At 34.6% G+C, this 14743-nt stretch overlaps 1 protein-coding gene across 1 annotated transcript; it reads right to left on the bottom strand.

Annotated features, from left to right (window-relative positions):
• Positions 1–5690: 5690 nt before the first annotated feature.
• On the bottom strand, positions 5691–7177 carry LOC110608375 (GDSL esterase/lipase At5g03980-like). Its single transcript, XM_043957740.1, has 5 exons — positions 6900–7177; positions 6601–6813; positions 6350–6489; positions 5990–6263; positions 5691–5908 (listed from the first exon to the last, which is right to left on the bottom strand). The coding sequence occupies exons 1-5, from the start codon at positions 7156–7158 to the stop codon at positions 5691–5693; spliced, it is 1104 nt and encodes a 367-aa protein (XP_043813675.1). The 5' UTR covers positions 7159–7177.
• Between the last annotated feature and the right edge of the window lie 7566 nt (positions 7178–14743).

Here is a 14743-nt window from a genome sequence, read left to right as displayed (position 1 = left end):
TTCTTGAATTTTTTTTCTCAGTTTCTTTTGGAAACAAATATAACCACATTTGGGAGCTAAAATTCTCTAGGAATGCTGATTAGTTGGGCTACCTGAAATAAGAAAGACCCTGTTGGCTAGAGCAGTTGTTAGAGTGACTTTTTCTCTAGCAAAACATTGAAGTTTGTGAAATTGTTCATCAGAGTTGGGCTACCATTATTCATTAATAGCATACTATTACCCATATTTTATTTTTGGTGGTAATAATTCTTTTAAGATTTGATAGTTCTATTTATAATTTTATTTTCTGCATGCAACACATGCAGAATCTACTTGAGTATTTAATTTAGTTTTTTCAAAGGACAGAGCTTAATTTGGTTGTTATGCTTGCGATTTTACTTTTTTCTACCTGAGTTGGGCCTCTGCAAGATTTCGATAGAATATTCTCAAAGTATTGCTTTAACAATAAGTAAACCTTAATCCAAATTAAGAGGATTTGGTATGCTTTGTTGCATAGTGATGACACTAGAGGTAGCTTACAGCTGAATTTGAAGACTAATAGAAAGATAACAACATACAAGGATGGGAGGATGTTAAAAGAAAATTGGCATGTTCCACTTCAGCTTACTGTTATCAATTTGATTAGGGAGATTTACAATTTAGTTACTTAGTATTGCCATTATTAACAAGTACGTCCCTGCATTTTCAGAAATCTATTAAAACGTCCTTATCTTTTTTTTCTATTAATAAAATAGTCATTCCATCTATTTTTGCCGTTAAAAATATAGCAAAAGACCAAATTACCCTCCTTCTTTTCCTCCTCCTCCTTCTTCTTCTTCTTCGATTCTTCTTCGATTTTTCCTTTTATTCTTTTTTCGATTTTTCTTTTTATTCTTCTTTTTTAAGGAGGAGGAGAAGGAGGAGATTTTTCTTCTTCTTTTTCTTTCTCTTCTTCAACATCATCTTCTTCTTCTCCTTCTTCTTCTTTTTCTTCTTCTTCTTCTTCTTCTTTTTCTTCTTCTTCTTCTTTTTTTTCTTCTTTCTTAAGGAGGAGGAGGAGGAGGAGGAGGAGGGACTATTTCGTTCACGGAAAGAAACGATAAGAACATTTTAATAGATATAAGAAAAGATAAGGACATTTTAATATATATGAAAAAAGATAAAGACATTTTAATAAATTTCATAAAATATAGGGACTGACTCGTTAATAATAGCAATATCGAAGGACTAAATAAGGGGTTTTATTTGAGGGTAAAATTGGATTTTAAAAATTTTCTCTCTCGTCCTTTATCTATTTTTAACGGAAAAGAGGACGAAAAAACTATTTCATTGACGGAAAGAAAAGATAAGAACATTTTAATAAGTTTTTAAAAATGCAGAGACTGACTTGTTAATAATGACAATATTCAATAATTAAATTACAAATCTCCCATTTGGTAAATTAATATTGAAACTCTAATCCTCCTCCTCAGGCTTGGAGCTGAAGGGGTATATAAGCATCAATCATTTGGTAAATTAATAACAGGTCTGAGCTGCATTCATTTGGCTTTATGGATCCATCTCTAGAATGCTTGAGATTGTTTGAAGATTTGTGCGATTGAGATTGTTTCTAAGTTGATAAGCATAGTTTGGTGATTCATGGTATCCTTTCTTGTTGTGTGCATGATAAGCATGATTTGGAGATTGTTCTACTGTTTTACTTGTTTGTAAGAAAATCAAAGCTGATCCATGTATAATATTTGATAAAATGTTTGAGAGAGATTGGTTATTGCATGTTTATTGTGTGTGATAGTGTTAGATTTTTTCAGTTATTTAGCAATAATATAGTTATTTTAAATTTTATGAACAACAATTTTGACAGAAATATTTTAAATTTTGATTAGTGTAAAATTTAAAGATTTAAAGTGTTTGGTTTTAAAAAAATAGAAACTAATCTGTTAATTATGTTTAAATTTTGAGATTAAAGTGTAATTTATTCTATCTCTAATAATAATATGGGTAAGAATAATTTTCTATTTTTAATAACAAGGACAAGTACACCTGGTTATGATTTGATTCAAATTGTGAACCAGAATAGAAGTGAATTCGACTGGAACTTTATATTAGGGTTAGTTATAGGCGCCTTCCTTTGAACAAAAATCAAAATTAGCTTGTTTGAATTGACGGTCCAATTTAGTTTCAGTTTAATCATCTAATAAAACTGTAGTACTTAAAATTGATAAGTGGAAAGTTAATTATCAAAAGTTTAAATTTTTTTTATAGCTAACAAATATCATTTCCATTTAAATTTAAATATTACTTTATTTTTCATATTATGAAAATGGATACTTTTGTACAATTTACTATTTACTCAATTATTAATTTGATAATATTTAATATCTATATTTATTTCTTTATTTTTTATTTATTTTTATATTAAAAATTTTTTCGAATTAAAATTGCATTGACGATTCAAAATTTAGATTTAATTGGAACCAAAACTATCATATATAAGAATTGCTAATAGCATATATAAGCAACATAAGAATTAATATTGATAGATATAACATCTAAAAAATGTTAACAAACTGAATTTCTTTCCATTAAAATTAAAAGCCACAAACTAAATTAAATGACAAACTTTCAAACTAGTATATAAATTTATGAAATAATCAAGCTATGCACTTAAGCTTTTGGAAGATGTTGCGAATGATCCATCGAGCCATGAAGAAATAGGCCTTTTCAGTTGAATGTACTCCATCCCAACTGATATGTTCTTGAGGTGTATGACAAACGAAGGCTCCACAACAAGCCTTTTGCAGTGATTTTGGATCAAACCCTGTTTCCATGAAGCAACGCAACGTTAGTTTCAGTAGTTAATATTATGTTAAACCACAATTTGCAGACTTCAAAAACTCACCAAGCAACAGAGGCTGAATCTCATATATTGGAATTCAAAAACTCTACCACAGGTTATGCTATTTTTATGGGCACAAATCTCATATATTGGAATTCCAAAAAACAACAAACAGTTGCTCGTTCATCAACAGAGGCTGAATATCGAGCTATTGGTCTTGCTGTCATTGAATTAACTTGGATTCAGTCAATATTGCGTGACATTACTTTCCATTCCACCAAAACTCCCAACTTGTGGTGTGATAATATTGGCGCAACATATCTTTCTATCAATCCTGTTTTCCATGCTCGGACGAAGCACTTGGAAGTCGATTTTCATTTCGTTCGTGATAAGGTGCAAAAGGATGAAGTCAAAGTACAGTTTATTTGCTCTAAAGATCAATTAGCTGACATTCTGACTAAACCATTATAAAAAATGCGGCATCAAACTCTAATGCAACATTTAACAATTCGTCTTGTCCCTACAACGCACGAATTGAGGGGGCGTGATAAGGCTTAGAGTTGTGATAAGGTCTAGAGTCATGATAAAGTTAGAGTTGTGATAAGATTTAGAGTTATGATAAGGTTTAGAGTTGGTTGAGATAATATTTGTTATTCATACAATCTGTATCCAACTCAACCACCGGTATATACTATATAAATGTATTCCATACAGAAATACAAAGAACACATAGAATTCTCAATACCATAAATCTTCTATAAAATTTAACATTGTACTAATTTCTCTTCTTGAATTTTTTTTCTCAGTTTCTTTTGGAAACAAATATAACCACATTTGGGAGCTAAAATTCTCTAGGAATGTTGATTAGTTGGGCTACCCGAAATAAGAAAGACCCTGTTGGCTAAAGCAGTTGTTAGAGTGACTTTTTCTCTAGCAAAACATCGAAGTTTGTGAAATTGTTCATCAGAGTTGGGCTACCATTATTCATTAATAGCACACTATTACCCATATTTTATTTTTGGTGGTAATAATTCTTTTAAGATTTGAAAGTTCTATTTATAATTTTATTTTATGCATGCAACACACGGAATACATGCAGAATCTACTTGAGTATTTAATTTAGTTTTTTCAAAGGACAGAGCTTAATTTGGTTGTTATGCTTGTGATTTTACTTTTTTCTATCTGAGTTGGGCCTCTGCAAGATTTCGATAAAATATTCTCAAAGTCTTGCTTTAACAATAAGTAAACCTTAATCCAAATTAAGAGGATTTGGTATATGCTTTGTTGGATAATGATGACAGTTGAGGTAGCTTACAGCTGAGTTTGAAGAGTAATAGAAAGATAACAACATACAAGGATGGGAGGATGTTAAAAGAAAATTGGCAAGTTCCACTTCAGCTTACTGTTAGCAATTTGATTAGGGAGATTTACAATTTAGTTCCTTAGTATTGCCATTATTAACAAGTCTGTCCCTACATTTTCAGAAATCTATTAAAACGTCCTTATCTTTTTTTTCTATCAACAAAATAGTCATTCCGTCTATTTTTGCCGTTAAAAATATAGCAAAATACCAAATTACCCTCCTTTTCCTCCTCCTCCTCCTTCTTCTTCTTTGATTCTTCTTCGATTTTTCCTTTTATTCTTTTTCGATTTTTCTTTTTACCCTTCTTTTTATTTTTCTATATAAGCATCAATCATTTGGTAAATTAATAATAGGTCTGAGCTGCATTCATTTGGCTTTATGGATCCATCTCTGGAATGCTTGAGATTGTTTGATGATTTGTGCGATTGAGATTGTTTCTAAGTTGATAAGCATAGTTTGGTGATTCATGGTATCCTTTCTTGTTGTGTGCATGATAAGCATGATTTGGAGATCGTTCTACTGTTTTACTTGTTTGTAAGAAAATCAAAGCTTATCCATGTATAATTTTTGATAAAATGTTTGAGAGGGATTGATTATTGCATGTTTATTGTGTGTGACAGTGTTAGATTTTTTTTTTTTAGAGATTTTTTTAGTTATTTAGGAGTACTATAATCATTTTAAATTTTACGAACAACAATTTTTACATAAATATCTTAAATTTTGATTATTATAAAATTCAAGGATTTAAAGTGTTCGGTTTTAAAAAAATAGAAACTAATTTGTTAATTATGTTTAAATTTTGAGATTAAAGTGTAATTTATACTATCTCTAATAATAATATGAGTAAGAATAATTTTCTATTTGTAACAAGGACAAGTACACCTGATTATGATTTGATTCAAATTGTGAACCAGAATAGAAGTGGATTGATTAAGTTCAAGACTATACCTCTCAATCGATTTCAGTTAGTGAATTCGACTGGAACATTATATCAGGGTTAGTTATGGGCGCCTTCCTTTGAACAAAAATCAAAATTAGCTTATTTGAATTGACGTTCCAATTTAGTTTCAGTTTAATCATCTAATAAAATTGTGGTACTTAAAATTGATAAGTGGAAAATTAATTATCAAAAGTTTAAATTTTTTTTTTATAGATAACAAATATTATTTCCATTTAAATATGGATACCTTTTGTACAATTTACTATTTACCCAATTATTAATTTGATAATATTTAATATCTATATCTATTTCTTTATTTTTTATTTAATTTTATATTAAAAATTTTTTCAAATTAAAATTGCATTGACGATTCAAAATTTAGATTTAACTGGAACAAAAACTAGCATATATAAGAATTGCTAATAGCATATATAAGCAACATAAGAATTAATATTGATAGATATAACATCTGAAAAAATGTTAACCAACTGAATTTCTTTCCATTAAAATTAAAAGCCACAAACTAAATTAAATGACAAACTTTCTAACTAGTATATAAATTTATGTAATAATCAAGCTATGCACTTAAGCTTTTGGAAGATGTTGCGAATGATCCATCGAGCCATGAAGAAATAGGCCTTTTCAGTTGAATGTACTCCATCCCAACTGATATGTTCTTGAGGTGTAGGACAAACTGGTACGTTAGGAGCCCCACACATTCTATTAAGACTAAAATCATAATCACCTCCACTCCCACAACAAGCCTTTTGCAGTGATTTTGGATCAAACCCTGTTTCCATGAAGCAACGCAACGTTAGTTTCAGTAGTTAATATTATGTTAAACCACAATTTGCAGACTTCAAAAACTCACCAAGCAATGCAGCTTTACTCAAAATCCACTTGTAGGCATTGTAGTAATCCCCATATACTATATTCACTTTTGGATTCTCTTCTTGCAATTCTTTAATTGCTTGCTGGAGTTGCTCATTGTGATACATTGCAAAGTTATTCAGTCCTTTGAGGCAATGAAATTCATCATATTCACTAGAATCATTGGAGTGAAATCCACTAAGATATATGGGCATGCAACCGATTGGAAAATTCCCAGGAACAATAACCCGAGCAGCACCAAATCCAATAACCCTCTACAGAAAACATGTAGGAAATTTAAGGTAATGAAAAGATGAACAGAAGAAATCAATTACTCTATGTTTGAAGAAAATTAACTAACCATAACAGCTTCTTTGATAGCTTTAACAACATCAGATACCATGGACTTCAACTCATCAATACTCTTGCCTTGAAAGAAAGCATAGTTATAATCATTGCCTCCAATCTCCCCAACCATGAACAAAGATCTCTTATGTTTCTCTACACATTCTGTAAAATATAAGAAGGATAAGACAATAGTAAGCATAGTAATAAGTTCAATAAATAATTTATCTTATTATAAAGTATGATGCATCAGTAATATATAGTGACCTTTGGAACTATGGCAGGTTGTATTGAAATGGGTATGCATCCAGTTGAGTTGTTTGGTAAGAGAACTATTGGTGACAGGGGCAATCACTCCTTTTTCTGCAAGAAATTCCACAGGCAATGCAGTAGAGCCAGCAACTGCAAAATTCACGCCATGTGTCTTGCTGGAACTAGCATTCAAATATGCTTCAAGAAGTGGAATACCAGCTGATTTTGCTGTCAAAATACAAACAAGTGCAATAATTATCTTAAGCGCACACAAAAGAGCATATAAAACGTGAAATAATATAGTGGTTTCTTACCAATGAAATCAATAATGAGCAAGCCATTGGAGCATCTACCAGTTGGATTCCTGTACAGGTTTTGGCCATAGGGAAGTCTAGAAAAAACAGAAGCAGGGTCCTCTTGGATCAAATTGCCAGTGTCAGAAATTGAATCCCCAAGGTTGTATATGGCCTCAAACTCACAAGCCTTGAGAAGATGAGCATTAGATATAGGCAGAAGAAGAAAAAGGAAAACGGAACAGAGAAGCAAAGGGAAAAGAAGCTTGGAGGAAGCCATGGCTGTAGAGAATAAAGAGTTTCAACTATTGCTGGCTTTGGCAAACTAGAGTGAATACAATTGCATCTATTTATGGTCATACGAAGTCCATGCAGAGATAGAAATCAGAAGTCAAATACGACTTGGTTCTGTCCTGATCTTTGCATCCTATTTGGATATGAAATCCGAGATTAAGTTATAGTTGGACTTTCGACAGAAAAAAAAAAAAAGAAGTTATAGTTGGTCTAGGATTCTGTGAAGAAATCACTCCATGCTAAAATCTGATTGCCTAATACATATAAAACACCTGTAATATAAAATAAATTATTCATAGTTATATTATGAAACAACTCATTGCAATGTCAACGCATAATCTTGAAAATATTAGATTATATATCTTATAACTTTTGAATCCCTCAAAACAAACAAACAAACACTTTTTAGATTTATAATTTATTTCATAATTTTTTATTAACTTAACTTTTATTAAATATCAAAAAATATTTTAAATATTCACTTAAAAAAATAATTTGAGAAGTTATTTTTAAAATAAAATAAAATAAAATTATAATAATCAATTTATATAAAAATATAATGTAAAATAAAAAGTAAACAATAATTTTAGAACGATAAAAAAAGAAAAGTGAAAAAGAGATATGAAATACAGACGGTATTTATTTTATTTTTTCTATCCTAATAAAATTTTTATTAAAACAAGTAATTATTTTAAGTAATTATTTTTATACCTCAAGATCATTAAACCTAATTTGAAATCAGTTTATATAACATAATTTTTACTATCTATATATATGTGTGTGGATGGAAATATGAGTTGAAACTTGGTTTAAAAATAATGTTTTGAAGTGGGAAATGAAAGTTTGAAAAGCTTAAAAATTAAAATGAAATTTTAAAATATTTAAAAGGATTAAGTGTAATTTTTTTAAGAAGGTTGTTGCTCCTCCGCCTCCTTTACTTGCTGTATGGTGCAATGCTGCCTTCACCCAACTTTTAAAAAAATAAAAATTAAAAAAAAAGAGTCGAAAAGAAATAAAAAATCAGGATACAAATGGTATTCTTATAATAGAGGACACATTTAGCATATACTTCATATCTAACACTAATCTAAGTAACTTTCTATTAATTTTGTGTCTTTTGTCATGTTTTTACTGTAAAATAAAGAATCAGTTAATTTGACAAATATCTTGAAAAAACTGCTAAACAAAGCCTTAACCAACGATTTGGATAAACCTACTGACTATTTTTATTCGTTCAGTACCAAAAATTACCTATGGCTCTAGATAGAAACTGTGAAATTACCTAAGGCCCTAGATAGAAACTGCCAAATGACCCAGTCAATCTTTGACCTGAGCCTTGCTCAAACTCCTAAGAAAATCTACAGTCTGTGAAAACAAAGAAAATAAGATTTTCCCATTAAAGATATGCGATCTCGCACGATTCATTCCAAATTTTACGGCATTATCTAATTTAAATTCACCACGTCGTTTGGTTTGTTAGTCAGAATTGGATCTCTCTAATTCTTAAGGTGGTTGATAAATTAAATCTAATAGATGTTTTTTAGATTGCTTGTTGACTAGGGTTAAATAGCGAATATTTCCTAATTAATTTACATCTAAGGAGAGATTGGTTATTAGGAGCATCTCCCATAACTAGAACCAATCTATTGGAATGAATAAATATGTTTTTGGTTCAATAATCAATTCTCACAACTGAAATGGATCCTATTTTTCAATAGAATTTGTTTGTATTGATTTTCTCTAAGTTAATATTTGATTTTTTTTCTTAGTTATTGCTTCCTTTAATTGTTTTATTTTTATTTTTTTACTTTAGTTTCACCCTTCATCAAAACTTCCCTTTTTATTTTTATTGTTTGTTTTCCTAGTTATTGATTGAAACTTTTTAGTATCAATTTCTTGTCCTATGGTCGACTCAAGCATTGGGGAAGTGAGTTCCCAAGAGGAGAAGGATCTAGAGGAATGTCGGGTCCAAGATGGAGTCGAATGTCCGATCCAAGGTGAAGCTGAGTTGCCAAAAGGGCTACCATCGAGAGAAATGGTGGTTTATGCTTTGGATGGTGGATCCAATAGGGAGTTGGTAGCCGAATGTCCAAGGGAGGTGGTGTTGCCCAAGCGAGAGAGGTGAAGGCGACGTTGCTCAAAGAAGAAGAGAAATAATAGGTGCAAGGCCGACGGACTAGCGAAGTCACCTAACCACATGGACGAAAGAAGTGCTGCTGGGGCACAAGTAGAGAACGGCCAAGGCAACAAGGAGCATGTGGGTGAACATGCATTGCATGTAGGTGGACATGCAAGTGGAATCAACATGGAGCATGTAGGTGGACATGCAAGTGGGATCGATATGGAGCATGTAGGTGGACATGCCAGTAGATCTTACTCTAGCTCGTGCGTTGGAGGACGTACGAGGAGGATGCGACGAGGCCGTTGCCAGGATGAGTGAGGGAGGATGTCACGGTCAAAGAGTGGTGAGACCAAGAGAGGTCATAGAGGCAAAATCGGCGAAGTATTGCTCGCGGTGTGTCAGGGTCATAGAGTTTTCAGGGACCAAAACTGTAATTTTCCAACATTGGAATTCCTAGAAAGCAATATTAGGATAAAATAGTAGAAATTAGTAGGAAGATAATGGCCGAGACAATTTGTTGTAATTCTTTTCCATGTATTTGTTTTAGGGGGGGTGTCATATGAGACATGTTGATGTCTCCTCCTGCCATAGGCCAAGTTGTTCTTAAGGCTCTTTAGGGGGGAGTGACTAGTTGGCCACCAGCTGGGGCTGGGCCCAGTTGGCTACCGTAGGCCTACGGAGATCCAAGTTGTGCCTTCACTCCTTGTAGACCGTCCCCCCTGTCTACAAGGGAGGTGAGAATTATTGTAACGATTGCATCGATGATAATGTATAATTACTATTTTGCCCCTATAATAAAATAAGTAGCCTGTTCATGAATTTCCATGTTCAGTTCTTATCTTTTGTACCTACTGTGAGGCTTCTGATGGAATGCTGTCTGTTGGCTTCGTTGTTCATTTATATAACATTGACTAATCAGGGTATTCATGTTCACAGGATATTGGGTGATTCTTAAGGCTGACTTGGCTTGAAGGTGTTCAAGTCAAGTGCCGCACGGTTCCTGGCGATTGCTAAAATCTGAAACCGTGACAATTGGTATCAGAGCAAGAAAGATCTGCGAGCAATATAAAGGAATGACGAAGTTTGGCATATGCACGAAGACCATTGAGAGAAGGGTGAGAATCGTGCTGCCTGGTGGGTTGTCTATACCACTTAAGAGGAGAAGGCGTTGGAGATTGATTCTGGTTAGAAGTGCTTTGAGGCACTAGAAATGGAAAAAAAAAAATGAACGTTGTTGGCTATGATAGCCAAATTGGCGAGAAATTGAGGCCATCCAAAACCTCTTTCATGCGAATGACACCCAGTGGGGTGATCTTGAGCATAAAGTGGGGAAAGGGGGAGGTAGTGACCTCCCAATTATGAAGCTACGTGGAGTAATAACACATTGTGAGGCAAAGAAGACAAAAGCATGAGCCTTCGGGCTAGACTGGCCATATTAACTAGAGGTGCTGCACGCTCCATCGGGACACCATTGGGAGAGAGGTAATAGCCTAGTACTGCACACTCCATTGGAAATGTCTTCTGGAGATAGGGTAATGACTAGGTGCTACCTACTTCCTTTTAGTGGCCCTTGGAGAGGGAGTAATGACCTCAGGTATAGTGATAAGGGGGAGGATGAGCCAATAGAGCTTGAGGCCATCTGAGAATCCCGAGACCATTTCACTCAAAATTAAGGCAAGAGGCCTTCTGAGACACAATTGAGGCAAGAGGCCTCCTGAGATAGAATTGAGGCAAGAGGCCTTCTGAGACAAAAGTGAGGCAAAAGCCTCTCATGTATTGTTTTGCTTGCAGGAATGGTGCAAGAATATTAAAGATAACATAGGAGAGACTATGAGCAATACTTCAGAAGTGAACCAGAGGAACATTTATTAATGGCGTGCATTACGAGCTAATGCCTATGAAGTAGGCAAGGGTGGAATCCCAGAACCTCAATCTGTGTCGTAGGATGGAGGTAGATGATTTTCTCTTTAATATGAACTTATTTGTTAATATTATTGGGAATTGTGATTGTGCATATATATAAAGAACAACATTTATGTGATCGAACTATAAAGCTAAATTTATTCCAAGGATGAAAGTGTAAAGTCTTATGGATAGAGAGCGTTCCCACTGGACATGAGAAAAGGGATATGAAATGGTAAGCTTCAATTTTACTACAAGAATGTAACATTCGTTATTCAAGAGAGTTGGTAAACTCCAACAAAGTGTTCATAAGGAAAGTACATAAAGGAATTGTTTAGCATATATGGCTAACACAAAAGAATGTGGCACTTGACTTTAATAGAGTAAGCGGATTGTGACAACAAATTCAAGAGACATGGATGAGCTTAAAACCTTCCTGAATATGGTGTAGAGCAAAGGATGACTAAGATTGAGTTGATTCTATTACCAAGGAGTTAAAGTGATGTTCAACTCTGGTATCTAATTGATAGCCGCCTAAGAAGATGGGCTAAAGCAGTAAGTGGGGGAGCAATCTGAAATGTGATTAACAAGATGACATAGAAGTGGCATAACTAAGCAGTATGAAGTGTTCTCTATGAAGAAAGCCATATTATTCTACAAATTGCTTGGGCAAAAATGCTTCGAAGGTCTTGAAGGACTTGGTGAGTAAGGGAGGAGGGAACATAAGGTATAAATCATAGAGTTGTCAACTCTAAGTTGTTTGTATTTTCTTGTTCCTCCTCGTCTAAGGTAGTATTGTTCGCGTGAAGGGATCAAGCATGATGGAAATATTCTGCGAGTTATGTGTCGAATAAGGGACATGGGACGGACGAGGAGATCTTTAAAGTCTCATAGAGGACTTTAAGAGAGGAAATGAGAATCGGAGCTAGTATAAAACAACATATCATTGCCCGGTGTCAGGTACATTGGAGTTGATGCTACAAAGCGGGCACAGATACAAGATTCGTGGACCGTTTACACAATTTCTAGAATCAAGACTAAAACTGAAGTGGATGATATGAGGAAATAGAGATAAAGCGGACAACTTGAGTGCAGGGATTAATGTGAGCATGTCCTTTGACAAACTCGCTTAATCAAGGACATCAAAAAGCAAGATGGACTTCACAATTCCTTCCTGTAGTGAATCCGAGACGTTAATGGGTGTGTCGTCTCCCAAGAAAGGCACAAGTTATCTCTGTATTGTCCAATAATTGTTCCTTGATAAAGGAGAGGTAAGCAAGAGTAGTGAAGAAGAACTTAGTGGCTATCCAGCACGAGGGGGTGCAAGAGTAAACTCGACAAAAAGTAGCATTCGATGAAGTATTGTCTATTTGTGAGTTGTGCAACGTTGTTAGTGCAGAAAGAAGAGCCTTGAGGGATCCATGTGAAACACTGGTGTGGATGAGATGGTGATAGATCAAAAGTGGTGGTTGCCTCATCTCTCAAAAAAACATATCCTTTACAGGAATACAGAAAATGAGCATCAAAATAGGAAAGGCATACCCTAAAAAGGAAAATAACAATTACAAGAGTATGAAACAATGGATGATAGGTGCCAACCAACTATGATTGCCGAGCACATGTTCATTCTCTTTGAGGTAAGTGAACATTTTGATCGGACAACCAAGAGGCATGTAGGGTGACATTGGGTGAGAGTTGTATCAAATTCCATGGAGAGCAACAGGGCTGTGAAAGCAAGTAATTCACTCGTCCTACGACACAAGAAGGAGGATAAGTGGAAACTGGCAAAAGTGAGGACCAGTGAGCTAGTCAAAGGAGTGTGGGGCTCAAGGTAATGAGGAGAGATGGAGATCCTTAGTGACAATTCAGTACGAGAGAAGGGAATTTAACAAGAGGGAACTCTCTCACACCAGACAAGTATAGTGCTTTGGTGTTTCCTGATATTATTCTTTGTCTTACTTCATTTTAGTTATTCATTTTTGAGATATTTTGTGTATTATTGAGTCAGGTTCCTCGTGATGTGGGACTTGACAAGTTGGTGCTAACAGATATTGTGAACATACAGGGTATAGCTTCCTTAAAAAGAGGATTGGAAAATAATGTATAATTAAAAGGACAAATTTAGTCCTACCCTTGTTGTTGAGCAGGAAAGAGACCTCAGGGCTAAACAAAAGTTCTCACAAGTGGATCAACATGGAAGAGGACCGAGATAGGTCGAGAAGCACAGGTTGCTTAAGCCAAGTTGGTGAGGCAAGTCGATGTTGAGAGCTATGATGAAAGCGGCATAATAAAGGGGGTATCTTCTAGTAATTTCTTATTATTGAATCATAATGATGATATTAATTGCTTTATGTATAGTCAATCTTAGTAGCTGTTTTGAGTAGTCTTCTGCGGCTCATAGGGTTCAGTGGTCGTGGTTATTTGGTGTGTGATGTGTGTCATTTTGTAAGCATTTTGCATTAACTATATTCTTAGGGAGAGAGAAAAAGGAGATTAAGTGAGCATAATACCAAAGCTTATGAAGGGAGGACTGTAAAACGGACAAAAGAGAAAGAGAGTGTGGAGTGATCTCTATTGACAATGGAGACACCGATTTCTTAGGAGTATTCGCCAAGCTTCGCTGCAAGTGGGATAATGTGGTGTTATGTCAAGGGAATGGATAAAATCAGTTCAAGTCTTAGTGGTCAAGTGCGATTGGCACACCTGTTGAGTTGTAATGGGTTGTATTTTAGATGACTTGCTATACTAATTTGTATTTGAATCTGACATGGGTGGTACTAATCTTTCTTATGAGACTATTACAGGTTAATCACGATGTCGTGTGGCACGAGTGTATGCAGGTTGATAGATTTGTTGCCCGATGGGGTCATGCTTTTTGAGGCGAGGAGTAAGGTCGACAAGTAAAGACGAGTAATGGCGAGACAGGTTTAGGAGAAAAGAACTAGTGATCAATGACTTCAGGCAATAAGTTCGTGCAGAGAAAAGAACCAGTGATCAATGACTTCAAGCAATAAGTTCGTGCAGAGGAGGAGAGCAATAATTTCTAGCACCGTTTGCAGTAGTCTAAGGAATCAAGGGCAGAACATTTACCACCAGAAGATAGAGCTTTTGTAGTCTCATCATCATTAAGAAGTAGCAGTCCACAGAGATCAATTGGGAGGAGATACTAAGGATTAAGGCTGTCCAACAATTTAATGGAGCAGGACTGGGATCAAATCACACTACAAGCCTAAGAATGTCGGACTCAAAGATTGAAGAACCCCAACAAACCCAGTCGACGAGGACGTCGACCGTTTAAGTGGGGGAGTGTCAGGGTCATAGAGTTTTCAGGGACCAAAACTGTAATTTTCCAACATTGGAATTCCTAGAAAGCAATATTAGGATAAAATAGTAGAAATTAGTAGGAAGATAATGGCCGAGACAATTTGTTGTAATTCTTTTCCATGTATTTGTTTTAGGGGGGGTGTCATATGAGACATGTTGATGTCTCCTCCTGCCATAGGCCAAGTTGTTCTTAAGGCTCTTTAGGGGGGAGTGACTAGTTGGC

This window comes from Manihot esculenta, chromosome 6, assembly GCF_001659605.2.
Source record: "Manihot esculenta cultivar AM560-2 chromosome 6, M.esculenta_v8, whole genome shotgun sequence".
NCBI classification, from domain to species: domain Eukaryota; kingdom Viridiplantae; phylum Streptophyta; class Magnoliopsida; order Malpighiales; family Euphorbiaceae; genus Manihot; species Manihot esculenta.
This window is presented reverse-complemented; position numbering and strand designations above follow the sequence as displayed.